General features: G+C 40.2%; 1 protein-coding gene across 2 annotated transcripts in view; it reads right to left on the bottom strand.

Annotated features, from left to right (window-relative positions):
- LOC123958557 (C-myc promoter-binding protein-like) overlaps nucleotides 1-21,775 on the bottom strand; it is a 158,167-nt gene that overhangs the window by 103,975 nt on the left and 32,417 nt on the right. For both annotated transcript variants that reach the window (XM_046031962.1, XM_046031963.1), the window contains exons 6-17: nucleotides 19,110-19,402; nucleotides 16,835-16,901; nucleotides 16,544-16,602; nucleotides 15,966-16,110; nucleotides 15,067-15,242; nucleotides 14,487-14,587; nucleotides 13,307-13,522; nucleotides 10,626-10,771; nucleotides 5,513-5,646; nucleotides 4,243-4,375; nucleotides 3,612-3,818; nucleotides 3,302-3,430 (exon numbers count right to left, since the gene is read on the bottom strand). In XM_046031962.1, coding sequence (XP_045887918.1) covers nucleotides 3,302-3,430; nucleotides 3,612-3,818; nucleotides 4,243-4,375; nucleotides 5,513-5,646; nucleotides 10,626-10,771; nucleotides 13,307-13,522; nucleotides 14,487-14,587; nucleotides 15,067-15,242; nucleotides 15,966-16,110; nucleotides 16,544-16,602; nucleotides 16,835-16,901; nucleotides 19,110-19,402 — 1,806 coding nt within the window. The remainder of the gene's footprint in view (nucleotides 1-3,301; nucleotides 3,431-3,611; nucleotides 3,819-4,242; nucleotides 4,376-5,512; nucleotides 5,647-10,625; nucleotides 10,772-13,306; nucleotides 13,523-14,486; nucleotides 14,588-15,066; nucleotides 15,243-15,965; nucleotides 16,111-16,543; nucleotides 16,603-16,834; nucleotides 16,902-19,109; nucleotides 19,403-21,775) is intronic.

Here is a 21,775-nt window from a genome sequence, read left to right as displayed (position 1 = left end):
TCATCAAAGGCATTAACTGCAGTGCTATTAGATCCACAGTCACACTTAACATCAGAAAAGGAAAGGCGCTGCAGCTGTTGGTGGCCAAGTCACGTTTGACAGTCTCTGTCTGCTCCTAAAATACACTTCAGAAGTCCCCTGAGAAAAACACAATTGGTATGCCACCGAGCAGAACTGGGTTTATTATGCAGGCTGCCCCTGTGTGAAGAGTCTCAGGCTCTGGGCCAGGTGAAATGATACTGCCGTCATGGAGATGTCAACAATGTTTTTTTAAGCCGAAATCAATAACATCTTAAGACTCAAGTGATATCCAGAGCTGATATTTAACGTCTGTAAAGAAACAGTTTGAGCTTATTTGAATTCTTTCCAAGAGTTAAATAAAGAAGACCAACTCTTGTGGTTTGACGAGGGGAGATGCATGCTGGAAATATTTCTTTGTCTTTGAACAGAGTCTGGTTAGTTATGCTCATCACTTTGAAGCTTCATATTAAGCATGCAGACATAAAAAGACATAAAGCTAAATATTTAACACATTGACAATGTCAAGGTGACGACAATATTCCTGGAAGACACTGCGCCCGGCAAGGAAATAGTCTGGCACATAACCTCCATAAAACCACAATGTGACGTTTGTGCGGATTAATGTAACAGAATAAAATGTGTCAGTTAGTGAGCTTTAGAGGTGCTACTAGGTGGATTTGTTTCGACACCGCCAGGCTAGCCTTTCTCTCCGTTTCAAGTCTTTATGGTAAGCTAAGCTATCCGTCTTCTAACTGTAGCTTCATATTTAACAGACATGAGAGAGATGTCGCTCTTCTAGCAGCAAGAAAACTAATCAGTGCATTTCCCTTTGACTTTGAAAAAAAAAAAAAAATCCACTCACTGCACCAGTTTAATTGTAAGTGAGGAAAAAGCTGATGGATAACCTGCACCAATAAAATGTTGGCATTTACAAGATTGTTCGATACCTAACATTCATTAAAAGGCTGTTATCAACCTGACTTCTAGCTCAGCCAATGTACTGGTCTCAACATGAATCTCACAGCTTCGGTCATGCATATTATTCATTATATTTATTTACGATTTTATATATTTAATTTACCCTGCTGCCATCTGGGAAGAGATGTAGAAGTTTCCGCTGCCGCACCACTGGACTGCAGATCAGCTTTTCCCCCTAAATTATGTCACTTTAAACTCAAATTCATCCTCAGCACTGCTTCACTGAATATAGGTTATTTCTATTTACCGCTTGGAGCAGATGGGAGTTACAAACTTTATTTCACTTTACAAGCTGTTGTAATGTTTGTTATTGTTGTTTTAATACATGACTGAACTGTCTGGTTTTCCCACTGTAGTTAGTCTGACAACATCCATGTAATGAAAGAAACAAGTATAAAAAAAAGTGAAAAAAAATGGCATGAGAAATTCTGAGATGCTCCCAGACTGGATTACCAGGTCAGAAGTTCATTACCATGACCTTCTAAAATTCAACAATATCCCAAAATCCCACGACTGCTGGAGATATTAAACTACGTTTTGTTTTTCTAACATTCTTCAGCTGCATAAATAATACAATATTTGGTTGGTGTTTTTCCCTATTATCTATATAAGGGTACTTCAAACTTCATAGTACTGTTGTGGAAATTAACTTTAATTGAACTATTCCTAATTTAGCTAATTTCTTCTTACTTAGTTCAGGGTTTATTCTGGAAACCTGTGTTAAAGTTAAGCACAAACATATTCAGTCCCATTTGTGTGCAACTGAAGACAAACTGAATTTAATGGGGGAAGAATGCCAGAATGAACAGATAACCAATCTCAAGAAGCACGAAAGGGGAAAAACTCCTACAACTGTCCGATGCAGCAGCTGCAGTGTGCGATCAAATAAGATCCTCTGATGAATAAACCTTTACTGCGGCCTTGTCTCCCGATAGCCAGCTCCCACATAAGCCAATTTTGCAACCTGGGTTGTCAGATCAGGGACAGGTTGTGATAATAACAGAGCCACAATTCATCCTGACACCTGGGTATGATCGCACATGACACCGTGCAACCTTCTTTTTATCTGAACGCAAAGTGCCTGCAGAGGCACTACTGTGATTAAGCGTCTCTGCCTCGTCAGTCCCAACCAGAGAGAAATTAATTTTAGTGATGGAGCAACTGAGTAAGAATTTGGATGCAATTATTTATGAGGCTATTGTGAATCATGAATCAACAACCAACGTCTAGACTGCAATCACTCTGCTTTATAATACATCATACGCTCTTCTAAGCTATTTTTATCCATGACATGGCTTAACTTTTTCAGAAACTGCATTTGATCAGTGTCTTTAGAGGTCGTCTGACTTGACGTTGATGTATTATAAGTTATTTCATGCCGTTTATAACAGAAATACTAATTTTGAATATTCCAACAATAACTCGTGATATTTCTCTACATCATAAAAGGTGGAATAAGCGATTTTGGAGAAATCGAAAAATGTGACAAATACCCTGATATACGGCAAAAAACGACACAGCAAGTAATGTAACTAGCAACAGGCTGTCATTTGACAAAAAGATGGGTATTGGATTAGAACTGCATCAAACTTAATATTTTTAAATCACATCGGATCCGATCTGTTGCACAGATAGGGTTGGGCAAAGACTCGTGATATTAGGTTACAAGACGCGATCCCTTACAAGCAGTAACCACGTAAAGCAACAGTGAACACATCTGAACAGTTTATTGGCCCAACCCTACTCGACAGTGAATTTAGTATATTTTCTCATACAGTCGCCTGTCGCTATAAAATGAGCATCAAGGCTGTTTGATTTGTACAGTATCCAAGTCTCCTGAATTTTATTTTATTGCCCTGACTCTGTGTCTTTTTCCATCACAACTCATGGAAAATGGACCCACTCTTTCCAGAGATGTGCTTGACATTTGGCCATGGGTGTGTTCACACATTAGCCGAACTTGCAGCAGAATCAGCAGAACACAGCCACATTAGGAACACCGCACCCACGGCGACAGTATACTGTAAAACTTGGGAGTCCCAGTGCAAATATATTTCTATTAGCACTTGTGTAAGAAACTGCACTGGGTAGGTATTGCGAGTTGCACCTTATATCCACCTTTAAATACAAGGCCACATTTTTAAGGTGTAGATTTGAGCAGAATATGTTTAAAGAATATTCTACCATCAACTATTTTATGACATAAATAAAAACCTTTAATGGCAAATTAACATCACACCACTTTATCAACCACACAGAACAATTTTGGCTCCGTTATGATTAACAGAGGCATGTACTGTACCTTGTTGTAGTAGCCGTAAGTGATGGCATTGGGGTGAACTCCAGCCTTCTTCATCTCAAAGAGGACCCTGACAGCCAGGACAGGTTGGCCATATTGTCCACACAGCTGCATCAGCACCCGGTAGCAAACCTGAACATCATATGTACGTGTTTGATTATTTAAGCAGAAAGACAACAACCCCTACAAATAGACCTTGATGTGAGACAAAAAGCTGAATTAAAACAAGTGGCTGATCTAAAATGAGTGCAAACATTGTTGTAATCGTCAGCAATAGTAAAACCTAACAACATGTCTGGTTGAATGAATGTACCTCGTCAGGGGGCTGCAATTTCTTTGCCTGCATCTTCCTGAGGACATCGTAGGCGGTGCGAAGTGCCCGCACCTTTGAGTGGCACACCTTCACGTATGCTGGCAGACAGATGAACCACAGGCCATAGCAGTGACGGAGCAGGCACTTGGACCACAGTTGGGGGATAGACGAGTACTTCTTGGCTATCTTCTGGGCTGATTTGATCTCCTGTGGAAGAAGAATTTCTTTAATGCACAGATGAGACTCCTGAAATCTAATCTTTTAGATTAAAAGTTCATCTCATCACCCTTGACCCAGTTAATCATATCCTTTTGCTTTCCACCATTACATAAGAAATAAAACTTCCATTTCCATAGCTCCTTGTTTTTTATGTATTGGTTGTTTAAGGCAGTTAAACATTTGTAAAACTGAGTAATTTTCTTTAAAGGTCATCTGATAGTCTAAATTGTTATCAACCATATGCAATTTAGAGATTGTTCTTTTTTTTGGCTGCGAGTTTGGCAATGTTGAAAAATAACCTTGTAATGTTGCTCTAATTTTAGGTAAATCTGAAGAAGCACATCAGCTCAGGACCTAAACAGGCAAATCAATAAATCATTGTGTGACAAAAGTGAGTTACTGCTATGCGGACCTGCTTGGTGCGTCTAAACATGGGGGCAGGGCTGGTGGGACAGCTGTGCTTGGCAGCGAGGCGGGAGGAGGTGGTCCGCAGGCCCTCCACAGGGTCAAACAGGTCAAGACTTAACACTGGGAAACCATCATACCTGATGAAGAACATACACACACACACAAGACGTTTTAATCTCCATGTGACTTCCTAGTTAAATAAAGGTTTTATTTTAGAGACAACAGGCATAAATTTGTTCTCCTGGCACTCCTATGGTGTCAACATAGTAAATTTTGCTCATATCTAATATGAAATGATTCAGATACTGATTGATATAATTATCTACAAAGAGAGATGGTAATAAACTCTGCTGGTCATTGTGGATGGATCATTCGGTGGTTCTGAAAAATCTCTTGGCATAAATTATTTAGAGCAAAAATATGACTGCAGAATACAAACAGGGCATTTTCAGGCCCACACAGACCACCAGTAGTGTTCAGTCTTTGGTCCTCAGTAAGGCAGCTGGACTCCTGCTGGTCTTCAATCAGCTATTCTAAGAATTAGTAAACCAATTTCATCTCAGTGTATTTTTCTGACTTTCCAATTTCTTTCCTGCTGTTAGGTGTGAGTCTTGAATTCAGTTAGACTCATAGAAGATGGTGGGGAGATGGCACTTAACAAATTAGTACACCATTCCCACTTATAAATAACACTTAACTTGTTTGTTTCCAAATTCCACATTCTGTTTTAAAGAGAACATTGGAGAAACTAGCAAGAGACAGCTAGATTTTTAAAGTATCCAACGGAAAAAAATCCCACCCGCTCCCTTTAGGCTTCCCTCCAAAGCCATTCCCTAAAAACACATGTTCATGCGAGTGCTTGGGCAGAGTGCCTGCAGGTAGACAGGCAGGTAGGCCTTCATTACAGTCCTGCGACAGCCACCAGTTTTCTTTTTGTGTCAATGCAATTGATTTATTGATTGCTCTTGGGATATAAAGACAATTTCAACAAATATAACAAAACAAAAAGGCTTCTGAAACAAATTGCCTTCCCTAGCTTTAGGTTCTAGACATGCTCTAATTCAGTCGTCACTCAAATCCTGCTTCGTCACCTTTTAGGACAAAATGTTCACTTGCTGTCTAGTATATTCCACCCACCGACAGGTGCCATGCTAACAAGATAATCAGTGTTATTAACTTCACCTGTCAAGTGGTCATAATGTTATGGCTGATCGTTGTGTAGATCTATTTTGCCGTTTGAGAGGAAATGTCAGATATATAAATACAGTTTTTACCTGTAGCATAGTGGATATTCCTCCCCCTCAGGCAGAGGAGGCAGCTCTGGAGGTGTGATAAAGACTGTGTGCTCACTGCGCTGGGATTCATCAATCTCTATCAGCCTGGTCTCCTCCGGCCTGTCACTGTCCACCTGCGGAACAGAACACACAAACATGAACAGAGATATTTGGGTGGTGGTACTGTGACCCTGCATCTATCACAGCTGACAGAGGGAGGGCGAAGGAAGTATCCCATGAGACAGGTGAGAACTTCAACACAGATCTTGACATAATACCGTGTAATAAATGTGTCAGCTTTTGCATGGGAGGGCTTTGGCGAATTCACCTTTGTAAACCCTACTTTCTTTTTTTTACTGAAGCATAATTTCAAAACAGCTTTGTAGCCATCACCCTGATAGCAGGATTTCTGCAGAATGTCTGGGAAAGCTGAGAGCGGATGACAGCAGGTGACCTAGATTTCCCGAGTGAACAAGCTTCTCTTTATGTTTCTTTTTTCTCGTTTTTCATACTCACTCTACCTCTCTGCAGCCCCCCTCTGTCACCACACACACACAAAGCTGAAACTAGCCTGTGCAATTCAGTTCTCCATCTTCCTACACAGTTTTGTTTAATGTCAAGTTCAATGATACCAATTATAATTACAATTATATCACTGGAGTGACATTCTTTGTATGCGTTAACATGCTAGGCCAATAAAGCTGATTCTGATCTCTGGTAGGATTTGCAAAATAGTTCCAAAGCCTTTTTTTAAGACAGCTGACTAAAACAGTAGTTCCATGATTTGGTTTTGCACTTCCATACAGTTGGGACACTTGTAAGAGACAGATAAAAAAAAAAAATGAGAGACTGGTCCAAAACGATGAACTACAGGCTGAGATATCCTGACTTCTAGTCCCTAGTAAAACTGGCTCCTGCACTTCCTAAAATGCATCTAAATAACTGTGCTTCAGTTGGACCTTCCAGGTAAACACCTGTTTCTTTCACACTCCACACCCCCACTATTGCTCAAGCCCAAGTCGAGATAAACAAGAAGTTCAGTAGTTTTTTTTTCCTCAACAGGCTGCATTGTACTCCTCTGACTGATAAACTAAAATAAGTAAATGTAAAATTGGTGTAGTGGCCATTTAAGGATTAAATAAAATTAGATTGAAAGTCCTGCTGTGGTCCATCTAATATAATTCTGCAACTTGGGTGTGTGAGCAGTATGTTTGCTCTGCTGCCTTACAGTATCTGCTACTGTACAGCGAACATTTAAACCCATATCTATATGGAGAATTATTTATCTTGTGATTGTGCATGTATTAAAATATTCTGTGAATTTTTAAAAGTAAACTTTTTCATAACAGTACAGTATCTCAAATCCAGCTTTGGATGACTGATTTATCATATTATAGCTATATTTAAATACCAGGATCACCAATCAGTTTGATTTCCACAATCAATCACAGTCAGCCAATCGTCCTGCCACAGTGTGCATTAAGTTTAATTTGACATATTATATCATATTATACAATATATTGTAAAGGCTCGTGTGTGAGTTAAGTCCCATGTAGTCAATCCTGCGTGTGCTTGATACACGACAGTCTGCAATCAACTCGGCGGGCGCATTAAATTACTATAAAGCTGAGTTTCAACCAGCAAGTCTGTAGCAATAACCCCTTATCCGGCAGATTACATGTTATGGATGCTCAGCGGTGGGGGAAATGCTCAGATTTTATCAAAAAAGATGCCAGAAAAGAGGAAAAATGAAATGCAGTGGGCACAATGGAGAACACCTATCATTTTCACTGCTGACATTTGGATTTACTGCACATATTTTACTACAGCCATGTTGGTGGAGCTGACAATTAAGACTTCCAGTTTCCGGGTCTTATAGCAGGAGGTTTGAGCTTTATAGTGGATATAAAAATTGAAGGGTCACGGAGGGAAGCATCGTAAATTGGGAAGTGCTTAATGACAGGCTCTAGTGCTACAAGCAATGATTTTATTCATGGAGGATGGAAGGGAAGAGAAGCACTTACTGAAAGTTCATAATTTAGTCTAGTTAGTCTGATAGCAATAAAAGCCAAAGTAGTAAAGTGTGGGAGACAAAAGTGTATGTTCTTTGGTGCAGTCTAAAGCCTTTTAGGCCAAGAACCCTTTCATTAATTCTCTTGGCTAATATAATGTTCGGTGACATTTCTCTGAGCACAGGCTAAAACACAAAACTAAAAGTGGATTAGTTCAGATATCTAGAAAGAGATCAGAGTAGAAACACTGCTCTTTTGCATTGGAAGGAACCAGCTGTGGGGATTCAGGCAACTGATCAGGCTGCTTCCTGGAAGCCTCCTCATAGAGATCTTCTGGACCCAGAACTTGAAGGGATTATATATCCCATATTTTCAGGAAACCAGCACTAAGTGCTAAAGAACGTGGCTGGGGAAAAGGGCTTCTGGCCAGATAATTAATATTTAACTAAAGTGACAACAGTGCTGTTCAACTATTGCTTATAAAATGTTGTTTTTTTGCTTGAGAACATCTTAAGAACTCACAATTCGTTAAACAACATTTTTATCATTTACAGATAAACATCTCAAAATGTGCGTGTAATTTTTTCTACAATTTAATTTGAGTTGAAGTGACTTTTTTGATGACGGTATTTACAGTGATGATTTGGAACTACTGCCTCTTTGCTATCTTTACAAGGACCACACTGAAAATAAGTCTTTGTTGTGTTATCCTGTGTGTCATTTGATGTCCTCCTTCTCGTAATATCAAACACACTAAAGTATCAAAATAATTCCAATGTAGACAAAAGCATTTGGGACCTTTTTAAGAACTGAGCATCTCCCCCACACTCACAAATGTCATGTAACTTATACCTGTGGATATTTGAGCAAGATTTTTTTTTGTTTTTTTAATACGAAACAACCTGTCCTGCTCCACAGAGACTTGAGACAGCTGCAATGATGAAGAAGCAATCTGTCTGACAAGCAAGTCTGTCGTCAGTTCAGACATCAGTAAGAAAAACACAGACTGGTGAGACGTCTGACAGGAAGCTTTCCAAGAGGCTGAGTGCACGAGCGAGGGTACCCAGTGTCTGCTGAATGACTGCAGGTTAACTCGTAAAGATACAGAAACAACTGTGATTTAATCTACTTGCCATTTCTACTTTCATCCACACTCCTCCCTAAAATATTCTGCCAACACTAAGGTATAGTTTGAAACAAATCCACCAACCAACACCTCTAAAGCTCCAGAAAGTCACTGTTCCCAGCCAAGGAATAATCTAGCACAGGATAACTACATGAAACCATAACTTGTCGTTTTACACTTTGTTTTTGTGCCAACGGTAAATGTTGTGTAGTCTTCACTAGGCATATAACAAAATAGAGAGAGATCTTGTTACTATTGCACAGAGCCAGGCTAGCTGTTTCCCCCTGTTTCCAGTCTATAAGCTGAGCTAAGCTAACCGGCGGCTGACTTCAGCTACATACCACAGAAATATGACAGTGGTGTCGATATTCTCATTTAACAAAAGCAAAATTCCCAGACTATCAAAGAAAGAATTAGGCTTTAAAGGTACATGCACCTGATCCCAAAATGAGGATAAGTATAACTGTAATGAATATGTTAAATTAATTACTGATTGGCCCTTTAAATTGTGGTCTTGATTTACTTATGCGATCCAAAAATTGTTTATTTTCAACTGTATTTTCACAGGTGTTAATTGATGTCATTATATATCCTGTGTATGAATAGCCTTTTGTGTCTTATGTGACTGCTGTTTGTGTGTAGTGTAGAGTGTGACGTGTGTGCAGGCTCGGCGGTGGTGCTGCAGTGTGCTTTCTCTCCTAGAGAGTACATAATGTAATCCAACCACAGTGCAGAAAGACAGTCGGAGGACTTAATCGCCCGTGGAGCTGACACACATGGAGGACGACGAGACCTGGGCTCCACTGCAGACCTGGGAGCAAAGGGAGGGGAGGCTGTGGATGCTGGCCTCTTGATTCACATCCACTATGTCTCAATCACAGCGAGAACACGCACACACATACACAAGTAATCCAAGGACGGCCAAGTCTATTTCAGAGTCTGTTACAAATGTCACCTGAAAAAAGCAGTGACCCAAAGACGTGACAGGGGAACCGAGTGACTGCGTGGACTTTGAGATTACAAACACACAAAGTTTAACCTTCACAATACAAACGCAGTCTGATAGAGCAACACTACCCAAAGAGCACAGCGGGTCAATCTACTCAAAATGCTCCCGGTGGAGCACAGAAGATATACCGACAGCCTCTCCAATGCTCTTCATATTGTCACACTGAAGAATATGAAGCTCAGGGGATGTAAAAGAAAAAACTAAATAAATAAATAACTTCACGCTTCGTAAGTACTTCAGAAATCACTGAAGCACTAAAAGCCCTTACTCACTCGAGTCATGAAAAATGTAGGGCAGAAACCATTGCAGAAAACTGCACATGGATTTTCAATAAATCTGTACTTTCACTATCTCGGGACAAATTGCTGTTGCAGCAAATTTGATGTGGACAGTGAATATTCCAATATTCATTAAAAAGGAAAGATTCTAGGAAGTTGATATACTTTGGATCATAAGGAACTCATTTAAATTACACTGATGATTGGGTGGGGAATAAAACATTAAAGCTCAAACTAAAGCTGAAGGGATGAAGGGTTGTCTACAGGCATACTTTTTGCTTCTAGGAGACAAAATATTGATTCCTGTATTTTGATCTGAAGTCATTTTGTCGGTTGCTGGGACCATGCACTAATCTCCCAGCTGCAAACAAAATGTAGCCAGAACAGGTGAGAATGACAGACTTACCTTGCCTCCTTTGTCTGCACTCCGCTCTGAACTGTATAGCTGCTCGCAAACAGAGGCAGAAAGGGAAAGAGAAAGAAAAAGAAGAAAGGACAGAAGCAGGTTTGTTTGAAAACTATTAATGCTGCTACAAGTGGAGCACAAAAAGGCCTGGTGAGAAAGAATCAATCCAGAAGAAGGAAGACTGAGATGATGAGGAGCACGGACAAAGCTTTTTTGTCGAATTTTGTGAGATCAAAATGAAAACATACAAAGACGCTCTATGGGATTAAATACCACACTTACTTTGTCAACACAGTCGTCGAAGAAGGCCAGACTGGCGTCTTTGTCGCTGACAAAGGAGCATTCCTCAATAAAGCGGATAAACATCTGGGTTTTGGTCATCAGCGAGTAGAACTTCTGGTGTGAGCGGTCGCGGCTCTTCAAGAACCCTGAGAACATAAATTTTCAGGTTAGCGTTTACAAACGACAGTAATCTTACCTTGCAGAGACTTGACTTCTTGACTAATATGAGGGATGATTCACAGATCATTTAAGATACAGCAGCAGGTTTATTTACATAGCTCAACTCCTTTCATCTACTGAAAAGAGTAAGTGTTCACAATAGCAATTTACAGACTTCCAAAAAGGTGTGGGATTTTGTGGTTAAGGAATCCATTATCCCTGAGAAGGCTCTATGTATATACTTTCCATTTGTCTTGGTTAGGATAATGCAAGCCAACACATTGTTATTAGTGTAATGGCCTATTTGGGATGAACAACAATGTGGTGAATAGCCTTCTTAATAGATGCTGAAAGCTGCTTAATTGACTAATAAGCCCTTGCTGTTGTGAGACTGAAAGCATGATGGATGGTCACTGGCTCCCAACACAGAGGTGGAAGCCAAATACTTCCTACAGCTGATAAATATTTTAATCCCGACGCTTTGTGCTTGAAACCTGGACCATCAATTGATCCTGACTGAAACTCCTCTCAGTAGCTTCACTATACTGCTAATCAAGTACTTTCTTCCTACATTTACTGATTAATGCATTTGTGTCAAATCACTGTCAAGTTGAATACACTTCCTCTGGTAAAGTCATTATTATAACCTGAAGACCAAATAATTGTAAAACTTAAATTAATAGCCCAGACTTTTATTTGCTTAAATCACTGATCTTTCTATGCCTATATTTGGGACAGGCATATATATGGGACAGGCCTGCCTACCTACCATGCCGGCAAATCTGAACCAATAATACTTCGAGGATCATTGTTTCCGTAAAATGCACAAATGAATAAATGATTGAATTGTGCATAATCTAACCATTCTAACGATGTGTAGCATGCCCATATTGACCAAAGTTTATGTATGTATAAGTATGCACAATCTAAGCAGCCTAGAACAACCTCAAGCAGGTGACCTAGAGGGTCTCAAGAGGTTTTATACATCCAAAGAACTTAGAAAACGAGACCAAGTGTCTAATTGAGACTTGCATTTATTTGTCAAAACGCGTAGCCACACAAGGCTACTAAAAGGGACAGGCTTCTAATTGTGACTAGGCTTTTAATTGAAGTTTTACAGTAAGTGACTAATTGAAAATATGAAGAAAAAGTAACACTAAAACCTCCAAACATCTTTTTTTAAAACAGTGATATTGACTGTAATGAATAACCTTTTTTAAGCAAATACGGACAGGTGTGTGTAAATGTAATCATCAACAGTTCAATAACAAGGTTTGAAATATCAACATAAAGAGCCCAAAATACATATTAAGATACTTATATTTTCATTTAGGTACCAAATTTTTGTTTAACCCAACAGCTCATAACCACAGACGGTGGTGAAAAAACAAAACAGGTCCTCAGAGTTCTGGATATTTTGTGACCTTAAGGCCATAACAAATGTACACTAGATTAGGCACTTAGATACTTACAAACCCCAACAATTACTAATTCCATAGTGTGTTAAGCAACAGTCTCTGTAATGTCGTGTATGTTTATCATCTTTTCTTTGTGGTATGATTTTCTCTCGAAAAGAAAATACAGATGCAATCTGCATTTAATAATTTGAAATTCATATATGTTGGACTGAAAGCACTATAATTATATAATGAAGGAGACTGTATTTTTAGAGGGCTACAGGGAAACATAGAAAATAGGCCATACAGGCATATTAACACATTCTGTCATTTGTTGTTGTTATGCATATTAGGTCCCAAAACAGTCAGGAGTTCATAAACATGATGCACGAGCTGTAACATCTTTCCTCAAGTCATTATGTAATGTAATACAGCTATTCCTGTTTACGATATCATATATCTCATACTGGACATGACCTTGGCTACAGCTATCCTCCAGCGGAGCAGCCATGATTTCACCCCAACTCATTTCAGCTGTGATGTGAACCAGCTTTCATGGGCTCAGATCCAGAGGCCACACTCAAGAAGCCTCTGGAGCATTTAGCAGCTGTGCTGCTAAATGACTAACCTTCAATCTGCAAACAGCCTTGAACCACCAACCCAGCCATCTTTACAAACCCCCAGCCTTCATACCCAAACAGCATATGTATTAAACAACGCCATCTGTTTTTGAGGCTGGCTCCAGAGAGGAAGGTGCCACAGATGACGTTGTATTAGTGTATATATTCATAGACTCATTAGCGCTAATCATGGTCTGTAACTGTACTGTAACTGTGACTCAAACTGTCTTGGCTGAAGACTGTATGATGAAAAAGTGGAGCGAAGAAAAAGCCTTTTTGCATGACAGACATTCTGGTGGGAAGGGTCATTTAGATACATCTCTTTCTCAGAGAAAAGGCTGGCTTGTTTATGTTTATGTGTGAGGAGTTTGAGGATGTCGCTGAGAAAAAGGACAGCTAGGTTCATCCTCTCACATCGTTTCTTCTGTGACTCAGACCTGGCTCTCTGACTCACATTGCATACGGATAAATGGTTTCAGTGTCACAGTGAGATTTTTTCAGATACCTTGCAAGTCAAAAAGGGAGCTAGCGTCGGTGGCTTTCTCAGAGGGTGCCTGGGTGATAGGTCGTAAGAATGACCGGTAGCCTTTCAAAATGGCTGCCATGAAGCGCAGGAAGGCTTCCTGGATCTCCAGCTCCAGCATGTGGAGGCTCTTCCCACAGCTCAGCTCTGATGAATCGCTCATGCTCAGCTCCAGCAGCCCGTCAGGACGGCACTGACCTGAAGACAGAGAAAGAAATCAAAACCAGCACCTGTCACTACATACAGTACTGTATGTGAACCTCTGTGTTCATGTTAAGATAAAGGTTGAATCATCACTTTAAACTGAGGTGGCTGTTTCAAATGTTTCATCACTTGCATTGTGATCAAGTTGTTGTGTTCAAAGGGTATGTACTGATAGGTCTTACGCCAGTGCACTGCTTTAAGTATTTAAGTTAGTATTCCTATTGGATATGAGAATTAGGCTTATATAATAAGGAAAATAAACTATAGTTGATATCCAAGTTTTTGAAGGCCCATGAGGCTTAAATGTGTCGACTATAACCTCTGGCAGGCATATCAATATTCAGCACTTTTGGCAGAAGCTGGGTAGGTTTTCAACTTCACTGAATCAGAAAATTCATTAATTCAATTTCTACAGCTCAATAAGCAGCAGGTTTCTTGGTCTGTCAGTGAGTGTGCTCCACGAACACCAGAGAAAGTTGACAATAATACAATGAGCACCATGGCGGGCCAGACGGGTAATTAGGATATTATGCTATGATGGGATTATTGCTGGTTTTCAATTAGTTGAATGGAGAGCAGAACAGTACGAATGAATGGGGAACAAATTGTAAAGACAACAGAATCCAAAACTAGAGATGATGAATGAAGCATACCAGCCTGTGAGGACTCTTTCATTTTTGACTACACTGAACATCAGAAAAAGGTAAAAAAAAAACAAAAAACAAAATACAGTCCAAGAACATGCAATGCCCCAAGGGTTTGAACAAATTACATGAATGTTTGAATTTGTTCGAACTTGACCTTTTGAAAACGGCCTATCACCTTCAACTGAGCACAGAATAAAAAGAACCACTGGATAGAAAAGTGAAAGTCCTGAAAGTGCTTTGCTTGTTAAATCAAACAACTGACCCATTTTTAGAACTGTTCTACCCGTTCATTCGTGAGGCCCAGTACTCACCATCCACAAGCTGCTGGTAGAGATTGCTCAGCACATTCATTAGGTTTTTACAGGCTTTCTTTGGCAGGATCTTCCACGTGAGGGCTCGCTTATCTTCATTGCTAGAAAAGCAGAAGCACACACTGAGCTCTGGAGAGACTGAGAGGCCAAAACCCACATGGACAGCGGTCGGGCCAGGGGAGTTCAGAACACCCCAACGCTGACTGGCTGGTAATGAGGTCGAAAATGATGTGAACTGTTACTGACGTTAACTGACACACAAGAAAAATGCATTCTCGTCTGACACAACACATATTTCCACCCGGACTCCAGGAAAATTTCCTGTTTTTTTTAAACTTGAACTCATGAACTGGCAGTTTTGTTGTCAGGGGAAAAAACGATGCAGCAAAGGAAACAATGTTGAGCTCTTAGCTGGAAGTGCTGTACAGCACATGTGTGGCTCATTGCCCGGTAGTTTATCCTACACACAACGATGTCATACGATATTCACAACACTGCATATTTTAAAGATTTTAATCACATCAATAACTTGACTAAATAACTCAACCACAATGAGAAGGTTTTTGGGTATTATACTCACTGGAAGATGGTGTTTGTGTCCAGGTCCACGCAGCTCACGTCTGGTGGGGGGTCATAAAGATCAAAGTAGCGGGAGTCCACACCAACAATGAACGGACAGGGGGCGCTCAACACGTCAGCCAACGCCAGGGGGCACAGAGGAATATAAGGGCACGGCCAGTGGAACGGGAAAATCATCTAAAGAGGAGGATGAAGATGAGAAAGATAAAGTGAGACAAAAGGAGGATAGGGCTCCCTTGTTAAATGTTGTGGGTTTATTTAAACTAACCACTCTGGTACTAGGGGTGGGAATCACCAGAGGCCCCACGATACAATATTATCACAATACTTATGTCACGATACGATATTGTTGCGATTTTAAACATATTGCAATTTATGGCAATATTTTATCTTCTTCCCAACTTCAAATTGTGTCCCCAAAGGAAAACTCTTTTTCTAGTGGACTGAAAAAGTAATTTTGTTAGTGCCAAAAAACAAACTTCTCATGCACAATTTATATAATAAAAGATCGATACTTGACGTTCGTGTTAGGATACGATATTGCCTTGCAAAATAACGCGATACTATGCTGTATCGATTTTTTCCCCCACCCCTATCTGGTACTATGAAAAAAAACATCCTAACGAGAATTCAACAACCTGTAATCCCTCACTTAATTTCTCAGACATCCGCTCTTTCCACAATTAATGGTGACCAACGCAGAAACTACCACAACCATATTTGACATTAATAACCATCAGTGCAACAGTTTACTTAAAATAAAATGTGAAAGAAAGCAAACAAAAGCCAAGAATAGGACGAAAGCCAGAAGAGCGTGAAGGCAACATGGAGAGGGAGGAATACACTACAGGTTGAGGGCAGATATGTAACCACTCTGTGCAGCTAAAGGCAGTAACTTACAGACACCAGAGCTTCAGTGACGCTGGTCAGTACGGCGGGTCGTAATGAGTGAACCAGGATCTTATGTTCAGTGACAGCAAACACCAGCAAGGTGACGGCGTTCTCTGGTCCAAGGTTTTGGAGCAGCGTGGAAAATCGACCACCACTACAAAAACACAAACATGATAAATTCATACATAAAAATGTACTTACTACATCCAGAAGGAACCACAACATGGTCTATTAACTTTTCTGGTCCTTGAACACATTTTGGGTTCCAAAATATAAGTAGATGAATACTAGTGTGAATATAGGCATTCTCTTTATTCTATTTTCAAGTGCATGAAGGGATCTCAAAATCAATAATAGTAAAGTATTTAACACCTATTTAAGAATTCTTATTAGAGACTTTAATATACCAGGTATACAAATCATCATGATTCATGGTTGAGCAAAATGTGGTATCCAAACTATTTTGTTCTACACATACATACACTGCATCCTTGGGTCAATCAGTAACAAAATGCATAAATGGCATTTTAGCATAATATTAGTGGTGTGAAATATCACCAGAAAAACTTGTATGCAGCTGCTCTCACCTGAGCGGTAAAGGAGAAGACACTGGCTGGCTCAACATCAAGCTGTCATGAGGGGAAAGCTGTAGAAAAGCTGGAAAGTGAGATAAAACCAACCAAGCAAAAAAAGCCTGCACTGAATCATTTAAATAATCATCCATAATGGAGGACCAAAGCTACTGCACCCCACAGGCAATCCTAAACACCGTCAGAAAACAACACTATTTTCTGCAAAATGATGATTACCCATTTCTAACATGAACCACATGCAGCAAACATCACAGAGATTGTTTTTCTCTTGCGACCTAAACTTACCTGCACCAGGATGCGAGGCCTCTGGGAGGAAGGGAAGGGAACTTTGTGCATAAAATGACAGATGTGCCTGGGAAGAAGAAGAAGAATTAGGAGATGTGAGGCCAAAAATAACAGGAGGCCGAATAATCCGTCAATGCAACCCTCTCAGACGGGTGAGAGTTATGAGCAGCAGAAAAACATGAAAAGCATGAACCTGCCACACACATCACCTGACCAGGGTAATGTCAAGTAAGTGTCCAACATAACTCAACCCTGTTAGAGAGAACAGTATTGGTGATATATTTAACATTACGAGAACTAATTTGTTATTTGGTGTATTTTGAAGGGATAGCGGCTCAAATTTGGACAATAGTTGCAAGCCACGATCTGGTGTCCAGATGGTAAACATTTCCACTATAACATCAACATTAAAGATCTGACTTTGCTGTTAGTCCCTGTTAAGGCCACAGCTGTTATCTGTGTATGTGTATCTGTGTTGTGCAGCCAGTGTGTCATGCTAAGCAGGATGTGCGATCCCTCGCCGAGGATTGGCCGACAAGAGACCTGCCTACTTTCTGGTTCCGGTCGGCGACCTGATTGGTGCGGCGTCTGGCAGTCCCTTCCAATCATCTACAGCCTTCCAGACATTCCCCCTGTTTAAATACCTGCCTCCCTGTTGAACCTGGCAGTTGCGATTTTTCCTTCGTTTGTATTGTGCTCTACTTTAGTGAATGTGTTAACTTCAGTAGGAGCTTTCGTTGAGTGATTTACAAGTGCTGTGGTAATGCAATTGGGCAAGGATCTTAGTGGGGTTAACTGATACCAACCAGACACCTGTAGATTCAGTTTATGTTTAGAAACACTAGGTTTAGAGGGTGCTGCTCATTTTTGTCTCACTTTGATTATTGATGACTGGTCAGAGAGAGTTTTGTTTAAATTGATTTTAAAGTAGCTAATGGCCATCTCTCATTTTGGAGAGACTTCTTTAAGTTATATTTATTTCTTTGATTTAAGCAGCACCCACCAGCCCTTTTTGGTGAACACTGTAAATAAATAACTTGCAATTTTACCAAAAACATTCTGGTTCATGTTGCTTCCCTTTTCCCCACAAGCCGGGTCGTATCTCCTTTGAATTAATAAGGTTGACAGCATAGAGTAACTTCCTGTACAAGAATATTGTTTTTTTGTCAAAAAAAAAAACAACAATATGATTTGTAAACCACAATCAGACTGGAATTATTACTCTAGGGGAGGTGGTGTGATTTTATCACCTGCACTGGTTACTGATCTTAAAAAGTTCTGGAGTTATAAGGCAAGCCTTTTTTCTATGATTTCTAAGCAGATTTATAGACTTTAATTAATGACGGGCATCAGAGATTACGATATTCTCAAAACGTGCAAGTCATACTGAATGATATGTGTTCCATGTCTTTGTGTTAAGATTTGACTTTGAGTTATGACAACACTGAATTATGTGGTGAGTACTACTTCTTACTCAAATTCCCCTCACGCAGTATCAACTCACCCGCACCCGCCTGAGGAGGCTTTTGACTCTCTCTCTTTTGGCTTTATCCTAAGAAATGTCCATGTTCGTTACAGTCCAATAATATAAAGAAATTTAAAATGCCGTCCAGAACAATGAGTTAAATTACCGTGGAACACGGTGAGTAATTCATTCCTCACCGAGTGTAACATTGACTATAGAGAAATATTTTTTCTATCGGGTAAATATCAGGCAGCATTTCTACAGAACACAGGATATCCTGCCTGAAATAATAGAGATGGAAAATGGGGGCACCTATTTCAGGGGCCCCTGGTTCTCAATCACAGTTGGAGCACTTTTACAGTGCGGATGAGCATGAAACTCTCCTGGCTGAATCTTCAATACAAATACTGAACAACTGCATTAGGAAATATTTGGTTCTTTGATAAAAAAGTAAAAGGTTACAAGCCTGTGTACATATAAACTTTGGGGGAGAAGGTAACTATGGCAAGAAATATCCAATCACTGAGCTTAAAATACTCGTACACTACTAACTGGGGTGAAAACTAAAGATTACAGTTTTTTTTAAAAACTGACAATTCAAACTGCGGTTTATATCCATTTAATTTGGGTGTTTAGTTTAATTTTGCTCTAAATAAGTAACTACGGTGCAGTGTTGTGTTCATTCAACAGGGTCATGGGTATTGTAGTATTTAGACCTATTTGTCATCCCAAACTGATGTAACAACTATTAGCAAGAACGTAACAGAGCATAAAATGGTGAAAGTATGAGATTTTTTAAAAATAACTCACTTCTCTATGGGCAGGGCATGAGGGCCGGAGATGGAGTAGCGATAGAGGAATGTGAGGAACTTGCGGAAAGCGTCAAAGAAGGGCCAGTGGGAAAGCAGGCAGATACACTTGTTGGTGTAGACAGAGCGTGGGGTTGTGGTGCTGTTAGTGGTGCTGCTGGTGGCTGTCAGCGTAGTGTTGGAGGAGGAGGGTTTGTGTGGATCCGGGCTCAGGAGACCCAGCTGGGAGAGCTGCTGATCAGTCAGACACTCCTGCGGATAGGTCTCATAGAACTGTATGGCAGCACCGTACACCTGAAACAGGGGGACATGTTGGATACACAGCTCACCATGTGCAGATGTATCATGTCTATCACAGCTCATGATTACTGAGGCATCAGTGCAGGATGTACATACAGTAACTGCACAAGCGAGCCCTTTCTAAAAACAGTGTCACAAGTCAAGCTGTATCTCTGTTACACAGTTACACAGTTATGATGTGACACTGCCTCTGTTAGACACTGGTTAATACTGGATATTCTTTCAAAGGTAAAACTTGCAAAGCATTTCTTTTGGCCTGCTGTAGAAATATGCAGGTCTGAGATCACCTAACTTAAACTCTCCTTGAAGGCTTCTTGCACTATATTACATCCGTGTTCATTAGCTCTAGGGCTGCAATGAACTATTATTTTCCTTATCAACTGATCTGCCAAGCTGACGTCATCAAATTGCTGGTTGTACCTGACCAACAGTCCAAAACCTAAAAATATTCAATGTACAATTATACAGTATGTGACAAAGGAAAGCAGCAAGTATTCACATTTCAGATTTGAGCATCTAGAATGAGCAAATGTTTGGCATTTTTGCTTGAAAAACAACAGTAACAATTATCAATCTCATTATCTACAGGAGCTTTATTGACATAATGCATTCCCTAGCGCATAACACTAACCTTAACCATCATAACTAAACCAAACCTTAGCTTAACCTTAAAGTAAACCTTATTGTAAACCCTCATACAGCCCTTTGAAGAAGCGAAGACAACCGAAAATATCCTCACTTTCAGGGTCAAAACGGAGATTACTTCGGTCTTAATGAGAACCAATGTAATTTAAACATCTTGTCATGGTTGAACAATCATCTCCAGAAGAGAAAGTCCAAAAGATGAACAGGCCAGCTAATAATGAAAAGGAACAGGCAGTTTAGAAGCCTGTATGCAGTACTCTGAATCATCCCTGCACTCTTCAATAAATGAAAACATCAATAAGCAAAGAAATAAAGTAAGTATTAGTATACTGCTGTTTCACCTTTATTGAACATCAATACCATAAGTGCTTACTGCGGCCAAACAAACAGCAGTAAGCTAAGCCACCGTCCGCATTAGGCCAAATAAATCCCCTTTGCTTCCTAGAAATATGAGACTTTCCAAATTCAGGCACAGATCAAAGCAAGCTGGGTTGTCTGCTGGCCGTCTGGGGCCGCTGTGTGGGTCAGTTTTTAACATTTTCCCCAAAAAGTCTTTGTTTGCCGATGACTAAACTGAGGACACCAGTGTGTGTGTGTGTGTGTGTGTGTGTGTGTGTGTGTGTACGCCATTGAAACGACCCTTATTTGTTGAACAGCATTGCATTTCTATTCTATGAGTATATAAATGGCAATTGGACTTGTTTATTTAAAAGGCATGTGTGTGACACAAACAAAACAATATTTCAAGGTAATGACATTTAACCAGTCCCCACTTATTCAAGGGACTCATTCTGGGTAGGTTTGATTTGGTCTTGTTTGGGTTTATTCTCTCCTGAACAAACTGCACATAACACACGCATGCAAAATACACAAAATTAAATAAACTCAAATACTGATCTAAGTACAATTTTGAGGAACTTCAACTTAACGTTAGCATTTCCTATCCATATATAAAGTAGTTAAAATGTGCTCCTCCTTGATCATATGCAACAATAAAATTCTGCTTACATGTGAATTCATCAGTGATAATAAATCAATATAATAATGCAACACTGACTGCGGCCATTCTGTACAGAAACAGTGTGTGTGTGCGTTAGGGTTGGGCGATGTCTACAATGAAACATCGGGATGGACGATGTCATTGGGTGCGCGGTCGTCTTATGTGCATGTGTAATCGCACAGACTTCACTCGGTAAAAAAAAAAAAGACTATTAACTAACGTTACCAGTCGAGGTGGATATTTTACCAGGTAAAGCAACAGTGAACACAGAGATGTTGGTTTCAGTTGTTTGATAGGCTGCGTCATTAATAAGCCGACGTGCGGCTCACCTGCTGCCGTGATAACGGATTCCGGGTGGAAATATACAGAAAAAAGACGAGTTCTCAGTCTTTTAGGCGACTTTATAAAACATACTGCTGATGGAGAAAATGGAGCAGAGAGGGGGAAAGAGACAGAAAGAGGCGATGGCATCGTCTATCGGCCCAACCCTAGTGTGCATGCGTGTACACAGGGGTCAACAGGTGACTCTGCAGGCTCCATGTTAAACTGAAGAGTGGAGTCCTGCTGAGTCTCTCTCTGACCTTGGCCAGTAAAACAAAAGTCAGCATACACACTGTTCTCACCAAATATCCCCCTGCACGTGCTACAGCAGGCCTTCCAATCTCACACACACACAAACTTAACTCAGCAGCAGCAGACCGCACAGGGTTTGGAACCGGCGA

Source organism: Micropterus dolomieu, linkage group LG20 (genome assembly GCF_021292245.1).
Source record: "Micropterus dolomieu isolate WLL.071019.BEF.003 ecotype Adirondacks linkage group LG20, ASM2129224v1, whole genome shotgun sequence".
NCBI classification, from domain to species: Eukaryota; Metazoa; Chordata; class Actinopteri; order Centrarchiformes; family Centrarchidae; genus Micropterus; species Micropterus dolomieu.
Note: the sequence above shows the minus strand (reverse complement) of the source record. Positions and strands in the feature narration are given on the sequence as shown.